Source organism: Rhipicephalus sanguineus, chromosome 6 (genome assembly GCF_013339695.2).
Source record: "Rhipicephalus sanguineus isolate Rsan-2018 chromosome 6, BIME_Rsan_1.4, whole genome shotgun sequence".
NCBI classification, from domain to species: Eukaryota; Metazoa; Arthropoda; class Arachnida; order Ixodida; family Ixodidae; genus Rhipicephalus; species Rhipicephalus sanguineus.
This window is the reverse complement of record NC_051181.1, coordinates 138131200-138146411: the sequence shown is the minus strand read 5'-3', so window position 1 is coordinate 138146411 and position 15212 is coordinate 138131200. Positions and strand designations below refer to the sequence as shown.

Here is a 15212-nt window from a genome sequence, read left to right as displayed (position 1 = left end):
GCGATAGAAACGGCGTATTTCTTCTGATGGAAGCTATTAAGGTCAACTTCCACAATGCAATAAAAATTATATTTATTTGCCCCCTCAGCGACACGTACTAAGTTTGCAATGTTCCTGTGACTATACCCTTATGTTACAAAAATAGCTCTAAGCCGTTTTCTTTGCGGACGCTTGAACACTGGACAACGGCCGCTCCAACGAGAATTGGGATGTCACTGGAAGTGAACTGGGTACTACTGTACATAATATAAATTAAAGCTGCAGTGACACCTCTACCATACTACACATTCTTCAATGAACGAGCTTCAATCGTACTTCTAAGGACAGTTAAGCTGTGTGTGATGGCTCTTACGTTCAGTATGAAGGTTTGCCCAAATATTTTAGATATAAGGCGTTCATAGCGATGATCGGTGGAGTGTGCCTCTTGCACGTTGTTCGTCTCGCAGGTGATTCCGCGCTCCATCTCGGCCAGCAGCTGAGTCCTTCCCCAAGTCATGGACGGAGGCCGGCGTGTGTTCGCCATCCTGCTGCAACTCGCACTGACCGGATTCGCCTCCTGCTACTTTAACGGTGAGATGTAGCTACACCCGCAGCCATAGAATGGAAACGCCTATACAAGGCCTATTTTTCTTGACACCTAACAAAGGGGGCCACGTGTTACAGCGACAAAAAAAAAAAAGGCAAATGTGCTGCCAATACCACATTATTCCTTCGAAACTATATTTTGCGGTTATTGATCCTACCTTACCGCGTCAGCCGGGGCAACAGGCTAAACCGCGTCGGCCGGGGCGGCCGTTGGCGGCGAAGTCGCGTGAACACGTCATGCGGACTCCGTGGTCATAGGCGTTGACAGGAGGGTACAAAAGTTGCGCTTGATTCCCCCTCCCCCCAAGCCACAGCAGTACTTGCCCCCTATCCACGCAACACAAGCACCCCCCTCCCCATCTCCCATCGCGATGCCGACGCCCATGTGCGTGGTCGATGTATAAACGAAGGAGGGAATCGACATGGATCGACATGGCTCGATGTGAATGGACCAACCATTGCACGCGGTTGGTCCATATATATATAGGTATAGGTATATATATATATATATATATATATATATATATATATATATATGCTGCAATTCATGTTTCACATTGTAGTGAAGAAAGTACAGAAATGGTGCGCTCACTTGTCTGCTTATATACTCAATGACAGGCGCCGACAACTCTCTGTACACGTTGGACGGCCTGGGCCTACCGCTGGTGCTGCCCGGCAGGTACCCGTCAAGTCGTAGCCATGCCAGGAACGTGGCCAAGTTCTACGGACATCCCGTTCTACCGAGGACGAGGTGGATGACTGAGAGCTCGTACAGGTCAGGTAAGTGTACACACAACGATGATGCAGTCATTTCAATCGTCAAGGAATACGATTATAATCAGAACTCATTTCGAAGTACCGACGACCGTGTCATTGCAAGTCAGATTTTGTGGAGATGAAGACAGAATTGTATGTTCTCTGAAGTGCGTTGATTAGGCAAGTTGGTTGAGTTCCTTGATACAAATAATAAACCGCAGTAAAATTTCCACTGGCCGTATTCGCAAATATTTTCCTTCTCATGGTATACACCTTGCCATTGGCCGGTTAAATTCACTAAAGTAACACGTCCAGAATGATGACTGGTTGGTACCTCCTCCTAAGAACAGTTCTGTCTAATGTAAGAACACTGTCGTGAATGCGAGCCCAGACACGTAGAAGTGTGATGACATAACGTCTTAAACGTCGTATTAAGATGTGAATGAAGTTTTATCTTATACACCTTATCTGAGGCGTAGCAATAAGGGGCACGATCGCACGAGTACTTCCGCATCAAAGCGTCGTTTTCAAGCAAAGTCATGGGCACCAGGTTATGTTTCGCGCTCACTTTATGCAGTGTCGGATATTTCGAAAACAGATCAAGGCAGAACGGCACGCAGATTTCGACAACACACAGGGGAAATTCGACTCAAGCTTGACAAATATACTATATAGGCGAATGTAGCTGTGGGATAATGTGCCACGGACTCTCTCAAGTACAATCAATGGCTTGAAAACTGTAAGCAGCAAAGTTATTATGGCCGGCGTGGTAGAATGGATAAGGTGACAAAGCAATACGGAAGAACTGTCCGATATGAAGTTCTACCCGCTTTAAAACTCGCAATAGGGCGAGCAGGTCGCGTTATTTGATAATTATTGGCATTGATAATTAGGCAATCAGAACAAACTGACGCGTAGCTGAATGAAACACTTAGAAACCTTATTATTAACGCATGACAAAAGCGAAATACTTCCGTCTCCATTTTCTTCTTAGCTCGGAGACTTATACCTATGCTAAGAGAGTACAAGTGTACTACAGCGATTCCATAATACACAAGTTCCTTAATTAACTCTACGAGCGTTTATTCATCAAGATTCTCGATAATTACATGACCTTTCCGGGTTTAGTTTATAGCTTACCCAGATGCATTCCGGCGGCTATCAAAAGCAGTAAGGGGCTGGTAGCATCTTGTCCTTCCATAGTTCATACCCTGGTCTATTTAATAAACGATTGGCGTTTTTTTTTTTTTTCCTTATGCGACACGTATGTACTGCGTCACGAGTATGCAAGGCGAGACGGTTAAAGGGGCCCTGCAACACCTTTCTTAGTTATATTGGAATAGTCTCATTATTGACGTATGACTCTTCACGAGTCATATGCCGCAAAAATTTTTCGAATCCGTCAAGTCTAAGTGGTGTTACCAAATTATAGAGATCACGTTCCGCAGCTTTCTCCCTCAACTCAACGCCGCGAGCGCGCGCGGAAAGCTAGGCAGCGAGTCGAGGGAGGCAGCGCAGAGGAGCGAGGCTCCGCCCAAGAGCGCCGGCGGTGTTTTTTTCTTCATTTATTTCTCTCTGACCTCTGGGCGCAACCACGTGGTCTGTGACGCCACTTCCGGTCGGCTTGCGTCGTTCTCGTCGAGCGGAGCCGATAGTATATTCTAGGGACCGTACCGATATCGCGCGTGCTCGAAAACTGCGCGTCGGTTTGGTAATGTTGGGTGTGCACCTCGAACTTCTAGTACACTATACCTCGAACGCCGTAGTGTTTTCATCGCTCTGCCAACCATGGAAGCAAACCTGCGCGCTCGTTTGGAACGAATGACAGCTGAGATCGGTTTCGGCCCATACTCCGATACACCGCCTTGTAAGACGGCACTGGCAGACGACCCCGAAGCGCCGCCATTACCGGACGCCAGCATTGATATCGGAGACACGCTGCGCCCGTGCCTCGGTCGGTCGTGAGAACGTGCCGACGATGCAGTTCTCAGCTGACGAGGCAACACTCGAGCGGCTGCCACTCTCAACGGCAACCGGCGATGGTCAAAAGCACAGAAATATTCACGTTTTCGGCACTGCGCATGGCGAAGAAAACGGAACCACGCAACTACGAGCAGACGAGCTGTCGGTGAGACCGGAAGTGCTAATATTAATGTTTGTTCGGTGTTTTTAACGCGGTAACAGAATATAAACATACATATTATCTACTTATTGAACTCAAAATTAACAACGAAAGTAATAATGAGGGTGTTATCGTGATTATAACATCAGCCAATGGTGGAACTGCCGACAATCGCGTCATATTTTGCGGACTAATACATCATTTGTCGAGAGAAGAGGGAGCGATTTTCAGCTGACTTTGAGAATTTATTGTAAATTCCAGGCCGTGCGCATCGCTGTAATATTTGGCTCGCGTGTTCTCGGGAGCCTCGACTACCGATCGGCAGCGCTTTTTGAGCATGTTCGAAAAGTGTTGCAGGGCCCCTTTAAGGCGGTTTAAGAAGCACCGCTCCCACGCGAACACAAGGAAATCATGCTCGCACAAAGTCCTCGATCTGGTTCTTGCTCTGATGCCCCACTAAGGGGCGTGTTGCACCGATCCCTTGGCTTCTAGCATTCACCCTAATCGCGGCTCTGAATCACGCAAGGGGAAGGACAATGTCCATCGCCGAAAAACTTCCTTCTCACAGACACCGTATACACGAGAACGGGCCAACAAAAAACGCGAGTCCGTGTTACCGCGTGCATACACATTTAGTCTAATCACATATAAGCAAGACAGGGTTGCACCCCCTCCTCACCACTACCCGCCCACCTGTCCACCTTCTGCCGAACCATCAATTAGTCCTTTTCCCGCAGTGAAGAACACGCGTGTGTACACAGCAATCGCTCGCCGCGGCTGTATATACGCGATGCATGTCAATGGTCTATGAAGCGTAGAAGGCGGGGGAAGGCCCTTGAACCCGAGCAGGTCGATCAGCAACGAAGACCGAGAGTAAAAGAAAACGAAATAAGAAGAAGGATGTGCGTGCGCGTTATAACGAAGGACACGCATTAGCGAAGGACGTTTGCGCATGGCAAGGGAGCGGCGCCAGCCACCGATTCTCCGCGCGACTCAGCGCGCGCGCGCCTGTCTCCATGCACGATCACGCCGCTGTGTAATATTATTACAGCGAAAACAGGGACGCCGCAGGCGAAGAAGGCGAAAACGGAGCCGTTCCGTGGTTGCTGCTTATACGTGAGGTCCGTGTACACTACAGCGTAGCCAGGTAGAGAGACCACAAACGGGGTCGCGTTTCGCCGCGCCGTCAAACAACGCGGCCGGGTCTCGCCGATATTTTGTTTTCGGACAGCTATCATATAGTATGGGGGTCGCGATTACCATGCGCGCGAGCGCGCACCCGTTGAATATAAACCTGGACGGCTCCTTTCACTTCTGGCGCCGTGGACGAAACTAAAATATGAAAAGGAGCGGCCGTCCCCTTAGCTTCTCCCGTTGCTACTGCGACCAGCGCATCATGAAACGTCCGCGATGACAAGACTTGGTTGGGTTGCCTCGTTTGCTTGGTTGCCTGCGCTCCTGTATCTATTCGCGTTGCGCGCAGCAGGTAATGAGTATCGCCTAGCACGGGACGGCTCCCACGTGTGGGGCTTCGACCCTCACTCTTCGAATCTTCAGGTGCCACGCGCTCTTCCAGGTTAATCGTCTTCGCTGGCCGCTACGGGAGCGTCTTCTCCCCCGAACCGTCGGGCGCCGCGTGGACGTGACGATGGGGGGAGGGGGGGCAAGCGACCTGACACCAAAATGAAAAACGCCCGCTGGGTGGGAAGGCTGGGAACGCGTCGTATATGCGTGCACTTCTTGTACGCGTGTGTATACATCTCGTGACCCTGAATCGTCCCATCCTTAGCCTCGAGAGAAAACGGCGCGGCGCGTCCGGCATACAGTCCTCGTTTTGTGTTCGCGCGTCGTCGATAGATCGCCGTTAGTCGAGGCGCACGGTCGGGGGCCGATCGACCTGGCGCCGAAAACGAACGATGCGAAAGCGTGTCGGCTCCGGTTTAGTTTCGCTTAGTTTGCACGCAGGCGATAAGGTCGGGAGAATCCGGGACGAACCGAAGCGGCCATCAGATATAAGACTCGCTCGACTCCCTGCGGAATGTATATACTGCAGAACAGACAGCGACGCCCCCTCTTTTTGTTACTCTTCGTCCGCTGCTGCTGATGAACAGATAGGAGTACTCACCTTTGCTTTTCGACTGAGAGGCAGGATAGTCAAAAGGACGACCCGGGTTCCTCGTGCGGTACAACGCAAGATCGATACTCTGCGATCAGCTTGGACCGGCTCTATACGAGACCGTGATACCGGTTTCACGCTCGCCGTATGGGTGAACGTGGCGGAGAAGGCATAGTGTAGTCGTCCATTCATTATGTCGCACTTGGTTTATGTTAGTATGGTAAGTTCTTTCGCGGAGATTCAATCGCGGATGTAAAAGGAGCACCAGTTCGATTGCGTAAGCAGTGTTAGTAGCATACTGGAGCAGGAACGCTTTTGAATAGGCACGTGCCGGTGACACAGACTTGATAACAACGCCCTTCGCCCCCCCCCCCCCCCTCTTTTTTTGTGGATCGTAGCCAGAATTTGTTTTCTTTTTTTTTTTGGAGGGGGGGGGGGGGTCTACCAGCCTTTACGTATGTTTGTAAGTGTGTTTGTATGTGGACATGTATGTATACACATGCAAAACTGAAAAACCTCGAGGGGGAGAGGGGGGGTAGGCTCCCCCCCCCCCCCTGGCTGCGCGAATGGTTAGGAGTTAGGAGGAGAGCCGAATGTGAAGTTCCTTTGTTCTCATTTGTCTGCATGCAGTTGCTAAACAAGGAGTGCAATAGTCGAACGACATTTAAACTCGATGCGCAAGATGCTCGACGACAACAAGACAGCACTCGCTAAAATATATAGGGTCCACTATAACTGAAGTTATACGTTGACCATTGTTTACCGTATACATTAAACGAGACACTAAAGGATAATTAATCAAAGACAGGGAGGTCGGCACGAATGATAAACAACAAAAGAACACAACGACGACAACGATGATGACTGTGGTTTTAATACTACAAAGCGCTCTGTGTTTTTCACAAAAATTTCTTTGAGATAGCCTGCGAAAAGTGCACTGCTTTTATACATACAAGTCTTATACATACGTCTAAAGACTGTAGAACTTGACCTTACATATTGACTTACAAAATAGAGACAAGAATCTGAACAATTTATATGAGCCACCACATACACTTATAAGCTATATGTATACAGATTTAGATCTACAAACTGAGTGCAACCCGAGGCTCAATACCCGTTCGCGATGCCTGCGCACTTTCGCTCACGGCGATGAGGGGTTACTACCACGGACACTGTCAAATTCCTCCATGTTGACGAATTCCGCAACGGCAGCATTTTGGGCCAATCAGAGATGTGGCCAATCAGGACCGACGAGACGGCGGATTCGACAGTGCTCACGCTCGGGTCGTGGAAAGTGGTGCTGTACAGCTTACGCAGAAGCGGTTATTCCCTTATAACAATAAAAAAAAATGGCAGGAGATATCGTTGCGTCACGTGCCAAGCATCCCTCCATGCGCGTGCTGGGCAAACAACGCAGTGGCCGTGTGCCGTCCGCGGCAGCTGTCGCTGTGCGACGACGTGCTGCCGTACAACTCGACGCTGCTGCCGAACCTGGTGGGAGACCGCGACCGTGTGTCCCTGGACAGGACGCTGCTCTTCTTTGCCCTGATGCTCAAGACCGAGTGCAACCCGAGGCTCAAGCAACTGCTCTGCTCGCTGCTCGAGCCGCCCTGCCGCGGTGGCAGGACGCTGCTTCCCTGCCGAAAGTTCTGCAAAGGTATCGCATTCAAGCTTCCCTGCATGCACGCGATGTCTTTCTCGCGGTATCTTGTTACCCTTCTAGTCATTGGAGGATGAACGTTCGAGCGCTACGGAAGGACCGAACGAAAAAGCAACGAGCGCAAACGCAAATGGGTTACATAACCTCAACGAATGACATTATCTTAAATTGGCTGATACAATCATTAAATACGTTTTCATAAATTCGTTTCTTTTTGTTTTCTCGCATACTGTACATTTGTGATCTGTACCTATAGTCGGATATACTTAAGAGGTCCGGAGAGGCTCCGCCCAGACAACCGAAGCGCGGCAGCCGATCGCCTCCGCGATAAAATAAATATAGCCCCGCTCATGCACTCGGCAATGTTCTCCGAAGGCGGGGTCACAGGCCATCCGGCTCATGACGTCACTCTGGAGTGGGCGCCCATTGATGCAGGCTTGTGTGCATCCGTCTTTGAGCAGGAAATGCCGCAGACTTCTAATGTATGACGTATACGACTATGGTATAGTTGAAAAAATATCGAAACCCGTTGAAACATACTGGAAACTTCTTGAACAATGTTGTATGTATACAGTAAAAGCTCATTAATTCGGATTTCACGGAATGTCCGAATTAACCGAATGCCGAATTATCGAAAGTCTCAAGAAGACAATAAACAAATGTCAGTTACATCAATGCCCTTTCATTTTCTTGATGGGTACGTAAATACTCTGCTTTTGCATAAGAGCACTGTAAAAACCGCAGTTTTCGCCATCTTGCGAGTTCGTTCTCAATGCGGCCACGGTGCCAGACTCCCGTGCTTAATTAGCTCGAAACATGCTCTGCACCGCTCCCTTATTACGTACCACCACCACCACCACGCGCACGTGACGACAGTTCTTTCACGTGCAAAATGGCTGCAACTGATAGTTCGTCCATCCTGATGTAGCAGACGAGTTTTACGCCAGCATGCCGACCGCGGCTGAAAGCTCATCTTCAACAGCTTCCGCCATATGTTTGAGTTTTGTGACAACAGCTTGCCCATCTCACAACCTACGTTGCTGCCTACTTTTATCAAGCGTGATCAGCGTACGCTGTTTTTCCTTACCAGGTCGAGTAATCTTTAATACGTGTTCCTCTGAGGGTATGAAGTGCGTGTCGCGGAAGTGGTTTAAATTTGGCACGTCCCATATTTTAAAGGAATTTCGAACGAATGTCACGAAAAGCCTCTGTCCAGCGTAAGACTATCGACGACATATGTGTAACCGACGGCAAAGGTCTTTCGTTCTCTCTCTTCTTCTGTTAATCCCCCCCCCCCTTTCCCTCCAGATTCCTCCTTTAAAACGGACGTGACTGTCTATCGACCTCTCATCAATCCGCTTCTCGAGGGAAAAGGAAGCGCTCAACGAGCACGTAATTCGACCACGGCCTTAATGGCTGTCCGAACAACACTAACGAGAACGCGCGCAGTTCTATAATCGAACGCGAGGCCGACCGGCGGAGTCATTTATTCAGCGAGAGTGCCATGGGAATCGGTACAAACGTTGCGTTCCTGCGCGGGCGTCCTCCTGGACTACTTTCGGCCGCGCAGGAACGTTCTCCACCCTCCTACATACAGTAGTATAGGGGCACAACAAGCAGCCTCTTTTCGCAACGCGGAGGTCAACAGAGCAATCGTGGATCGATGCGCGAAACGATGAAGATAAAAGACGACCCGGAGGGAACGGACAGTTCTTTTAATGGCGCAGAGATCGCGGTCAGGAAAGAGGCTTGCCGGACACGCGACCAGGCGGAAAGTGTCCGTCCGTTTTCTTTCTTTCTTTCTTTCTTTCTTTCTTTCTTTCTTTCTTTCTTTTTCATTCTCCTCCATACACGCCTCGGCGTGTGTGTCCGTGAACCAGCCAACCGGACAACAAGAGAGATATGTCGAAGTGTGAGTCCAATTGAGATCAGTCGTTGCGACATCTGAAGGTACAGACGAGCGCTGATGCTTAGGAAAGGGAACAGGCACAGGAATGTCTACGTCTGTTTCCGTTTCTCGGCATCCCTTGGTATACATCCTACACAAGTAGGCACGCGCACGTCCTTCGATTCGCCCCCTACGGGGTCTCCTCTTCGCATTAAGCGGAGCTTGGCGCAACTATACATGTCGAATAATCAGATCTGACACGCATGACACTGCGATGGCGTTCAGGAAAACTTCGAGTGAACTGATATTTCGAATAAAGAAATTTCGCTATAGTGAGGGAGTGTAATCGTATCAGTCGGCTAGCTGGCGCTCCCTGATGCGCTTGTCGCAAGTTTTAATCCGATATACCACAACCCGACACGCGACCAACAGCATCGCTCAGCCGGCGTTAAAGGGACACTAATGAGCAAAACGATTTTTCTCGCATTAGTAAAGTAGTCTTCCACGATACCAAAAACACCACGCTTGCTGCGAGAAGACGCTTAATAAGCGAGAAAACGCGCAAAAAGAAAATACAGATGGCGACGCCACCTTGGAATTCCCGCACCATTTGCCGTGACGTCACATATTTTTGACGGCGCCTGCTTGGGCCTACGTAGTTCCTAATCGGTTAAATCGAAGTACATTGTCCTCTGAGGGGGCCAGAGACTTGACATAACGAGTTTGTGGAAATTTCGTCGAGCCAGTGGCGCCGAAATACGTTAAATGCTCTTTGAAACCTTTTACGTCACGAATTACAAAGAAGAAGGAGAAGAAAACTTTTATTAATTTCCGGCAGATTGCTGGGCTGGGCTCCCACCTAGGAGCTAACGGAGACACCGTGTCTCCTGGTATTACAAAGTTCGGCGCGAAATTTAAAAATGAAACTTTCAACTTGGTTTTCTCCTCTAATAATAAACCTATAGTGGTGAAATAAAGTGCACAAGAGTTCTCCGAGCACACTTTATAAATCTAAACCAATTCATTGTTTCTCTTTAGTGTCCCTTTAAAGTTCACGTTAGCGAGTATTGTACGGGCAGCTTAAACAACTCGGTTTTCCGTAGACGTGACAAACACGTGCACGCGATCACACGAAGGTACCGATAGATCGCGAAGATTCGCTGCTGCCAAGACACAGATAGAGGGCGATCTGAAACGTCAAGCGTGCGGGATCAGCAAACGCATGCTTCGAAAAGAAACGAGAACCAACGCGACGCAGGTCTTGCGGCAGGGTGAAGGTCAGGGGCAGCTGAGCTAGGGATTCGTGCCGGCGGCGGGCGTAGTGCGACACCATTTTTGTGTCTCGCGTCGCTCCTTGCTTCTATCTTTCTCGCATACCTTCCCTCTCTCTTGGTTAGCACTACTTGATCAGGCGCACGCAGCGATACGCTCTGGGCGGGGAGATTCGTTCCGTGGCGGTTGCATGGCGGTGACCCCCGGGGGGGACACCGCTTTTCTTCTTTCCTCTTCATTTTTGTATTTTCTCTTTGCGTAGGGCCTCCGCGGGTCGCCGTCGTCTCGAGAAATAATCGTTTTCGAATTCCCCGTCGCAATCGATCGACTATACAGCAGCTATAACGTCCCGTTCCAATGGCCTGCTTCCGAAACCGCCGAAGCCCCACATCGTATACAGTCCGGTCCGGCAATATATCGTGCAGCGTTTCGGAAGCCAGACGAGCGGAATCACTCAAATGAAAATGTCGCGGTGCGTGTATGGCAAACAACGCAGTCAGGACGATGAAACGGACGGATGGAAGCATGGCGCGCTGAACGCACGCAGCGCATCAGTGTACTCCGCCTTTCTTTCTTGTTACTGTCGTTCCGTGCTGTTCACCATGCATGATATACGCTCGTACCAGCTATAGCCAATCAAGGCATACATTCAGACTCTTCGCGCGCAGGGAAGCCTTGCAATAATTGCAAATGGTCGGTCTATCGGTCTATAGCACCACGTGCTGGCCAGTCGCCGAGCGTGCTGCAATATGTGTGTAGGTGCATGCTTTGCGTATACAGACAGGCTCTTCAAAAAAAAAATAATAAAAACATGGCTGATCCCTCTGTCATAGGAATCGGTATAACACGAAAGTGAAACGTGTCTTCACAGACCTAGTTGAGTGTTTGTTGTGCATTCGTTCGCCCCAAGCGCGAAGGAATGAATGCTACAGGATCAAATTATAATGTTACGCGAAGAACGGCAAGCCGCTCGAAACTTGCAATGCGCTGCTCAAGCAGAAAGGACGCGCGGAACGAACATACACAGGATGAGCGCGAACTGTCACAGTTGTGTGAGCAGCGCGCTCCTTTCGCAAAAGTGGCCGCTGTAGTGAGCGAGGTGATAACCTTCGTGCTCTCAACGGAAACTTGCAGGCAGAGCGCAAGACGTACAAACCACCGAGATCACGAGATAAGCGCCCGCACGAGCGACCACGCCCTGTCGAGGCGCGCGCTAATCCGCGTGGGGGACGACTTTTAAATCGCGCTCTTCGAGCCCTTCACGCTGTTGCGACCGGGTATTTGGATCAATCCCACCGCTGACTCCTGTTGTCGTGCCGGTGTATTTGATCCGTCCCTTCTCGACAACCAAGCTGTTGCTACGAGAGGGCAGCGTTGTACCCGGACTCCGTTTGGTAGCGTAGTCGAGTCTCCGGGTTGAGGAACTGATGCTAGCAAGATGGGAAAACAATAACAAGTTTACTGGCACTTTTCGTACACTCAATTACATCGTTACAAGGAAAGAGTTCAGTGACGAGCGAATTGGATGAGCCTGTTACCGAGGGCTCAGAGCCCCATTTCTCACTCAGCACCGTCGTTTTAACCCCTCAGTTTTGCTCCTCCCTCTTGATGACCACCAATCACACACATGACACCTCCCACCATGGCACAGTCCATTTCACTGTCGCGGAGGGGTCATGGCACACTTGAAGCGGCAAGAGTCCGGCGGTTGTCGACAAGCAGCGGGGGAGAAGCAGAACAGGTTCCTCGTGCTTGCCCATGCAGATCTTTTCCCGACGCAGCGAAAGGGTAGCGGAGACTCCCGTCCAAACATACCCGTCAGGTGGCTTCGGCAGCGTACCAAGCCAAGTCCAGGTGGTCCATTGTCTGTGGCTTTGCCGTCCCACTGTTGAGGCCGAGATCCTGTCCATTGTTGGTCACTCGCCGTCACAGGAATTCCGTTTCGTGGAAGGATGCAGGTGTTCTAGCAGTGTGAGAACGCCTCGTCCGCCGATTCTCATGGTCAGCGCTTCGCCACGGACTGCCGGTCATAACAGCCTCCTCCCTCGCCAGTGGAGAAACGGAGGGTAGCAGCCAACGCTGCTGCTCGAAGGGTCGACGTAATTCGCCTCCGTTGAATGCCCAAAGCTCGCTCGTCTTCGCCTGAAGCATTGTCTGGTCAGTTGCAACCCAAATTCTGCGGCCTCTCTGAAACTCAACCACATGCAGAGCAAGCACTCGGCCGCCTCCGAGTAAACCAGGCCAAAAGAGGGTTGGCAAACTTTCATTACTAGCTTTTAAGAAAAGCTGACTCTCAAAACTCTCAGGACTCACTTATGCTGAGAAGCCAAACGTGCTACATTACTCAAACAATCAAATAGTTGCACGAAAAAAAAAAAAAAAAAACTCATATATCAATTTCAAGACATTGGGAAGAGCACCCCAGACTCGCTTAGAAAGAGCGGCTAAGCGTGTCAGCGTTTCCGTTCAAATTTTGCCCTTCTTATCCTTAATGTCGAAAAGATATTACCTAAAAATCAAGCTCCACCTCAGAAGGCGACTGTTCTTTTATGTCGCGGTTTGCAGCCAGGCAAGGGGATAACGATCCGTATCTACGCTGAAATTTAACGCCTCCGAGATTACACTGGTCTTTCGACTTTGACGACTTGGACCCAGGTGCCCTTCCGAAACTGTCAATCTCAACCTCGCCTTCCGTCGTGGGAGCGTACCTTGCTTTCTCCCTCTGCGCCTCTCGCGCTGCCTGCGGCTGAATGAATGCCTCAATTTACGTTTCCGTGAACTGTCCTGTGGCCTACCCTTTTGTCCTTTTCGCGCCGGATTGGGACCTTTCTTAAGCTTACTCTGTGCCGAATGCTTCCGCCGCTTTCTTTTTCTGCGTTTTCGGCAAACATCCTTTCCCTCGACGCCTTCATCCTCGCTTCGGGTTGCGACATGCGGAGCCATGGAGCTCGTTGGTGTTTCCGCTACACCTTCTATCTTGCTCACACTTGAATTCTCCGTTACGTCGGACTGTCGGGCCAAATTATCAGCGTCAGCGCTGATAAAATCTGAACCTGTGCCCTCACCGACGGTATCTCCGAACCTTTGAAGCGCCGCGTCCTTGCTCTGGTTAGCCAGCCCGCTAACAGTGTTTACTTCTGACGATTCCGAAACGTCCTTTCGAGGCACGAGGAAGGTTTCCAGCTTCTCCTTGAGCCCATCAGGTCGGCTGGCACAAACCTCGTCCACGCCAGGAACGTCTTTCGGAATTGTCCCTAACTCTAGATCGGCCAAGGCCTCATTCTCAACCTGCTCTGCTTTCATGCTCTTTGAAACGCCGGGCCTTTCTCTGGCGCGATCTCGCCAACGGCGACCTGTCGCTCGTTGTTCTCAGGAGAAGGATCCCTTAGCATGCTTCTTTTGCTTTCCTCTCTCCTACCAGCTATTCCGAATCTCCGGAATAAAGATGCCTTAATTACATCGTAGTTGTCCGCGTCCTTCTCACTGAGTCGCGTAACAACCTCAACTGCCTCACTGGGCAGAACTGACATTAACCCCTGAGACCAAGTGTCTCGCTCAAAAGACAGCTCTTGACACATTTGCTCAAATTCTGCAAGATATAGGCCGATATCCCCTGATACCACATATGGCTGCATATACCTTGACATCTTGAACTCTGCCTTCCTGTTGAGAAGAGGTACCACTCGCTGGGGACAACTGCCCGACCTCTTACTCAACTCCAGGAGTTCTACCTTGACTTCCAGTTTGCGAAGCTCAATCTCGCGCTCACGCCACCTTTCCTCTCTTTCACGCTCACGTTTTGCGCGGCGTTCCTCTCTTTCCCAGTGTCTGAGCCGCTCTTCCTTATTTTGGTTGGCGTATTCCCATTCTTCACAGAGCTCCTCATCATCGACCCCCAAATCGATGATTGCCTGTATTATTAAGGATTTTCCTGCCAAACCCTTTGTATCGATCCCCAATTCCTTACACAACAGCAACAAGTCCGGCTCCTGCAGCTTCTGTAAATCCATGATCGTCCTGAGTGCCCGCTACTTCCAAAATAACTATCGGAGAGTACGTAACCTTGAGTCTCTCGGCAAAGTTATCTACCAGTTCTAAAACCCTCGTTTAGAACCTGGTCCACATCAAAGGAAAAGCCAAGCACTCACCCACACGTGATCGACGTCTCGAGACAGCTACATTCCCTTAGGCCGTCTGTTGTTGTCGCTTGTAGCTTCAGATCCCAGCGCTGATCACCAGTTGTTGCGACCGGGTATTTGGATCAATCCCACCGCTGACTCCTGTTGTCGTGCCGGTGTATTTGATCCGTCCCTCTCGACAACCAAGCTGTTGCTACGAGAGGGCAGCGTTGTACCGGACTCCGTTTGGTAGCGTAGTCGAGTCTCCGGGTTGAGGAACTGATGCTAGCAAGATGGGAAAACAATAACAAGTTTACTGGCACTTTTCGTACACTCAATTACATCGTTACAAGGAAAGAGTTCAGTGACGAGCGAATTGGATGAGCCTGTTACCGAGGGCTCAGAGCCCCATTTCTCACTCAGCACCGTCGTTTTAACCCTCAGTTTTGCTCCTCCCTCTTGATGACCACCAATCACACACATGACACCTCCCACCATGGCACAGTCCATTTCACTGTCGCGGAGGGGTCATGGCACACTTGAAGCGGCAAGAGTCCGGCGGTTGTCGACAAGCAGCGGGGGAGAAGCAGAACAGGTTCCTCGTGCTTGCCCATGCAGATCTTTTCCCGACGCAGCGAAAGGGTAGCGGAGACTCCCGTCCAAACATACCCGTCAGGTGGCTTCGGCAGCGT

The 15212-nt window shown here is 50.3% G+C and overlaps 1 protein-coding gene across 1 annotated transcript in view; it reads left to right on the top strand.

Annotated features, from left to right (window-relative positions):
• Positions 1-452: 452 nt before the first annotated feature.
• The window catches only part of LOC119396529 (atrial natriuretic peptide-converting enzyme), a 28931-nt gene continuing 14171 nt past the window's right edge, over positions 453-15212 (top strand). Inside the window, exons 1-3 of the mRNA XM_037663786.2 lie at positions 453-570; positions 1204-1365; positions 7000-7239. Of these exons, the coding sequence (XP_037519714.1) occupies positions 495-570; positions 1204-1365; positions 7000-7239 (478 nt within the window). The 5' untranslated portion in view covers positions 453-494. The remainder of the gene's footprint in view (positions 571-1203; positions 1366-6999; positions 7240-15212) is intronic.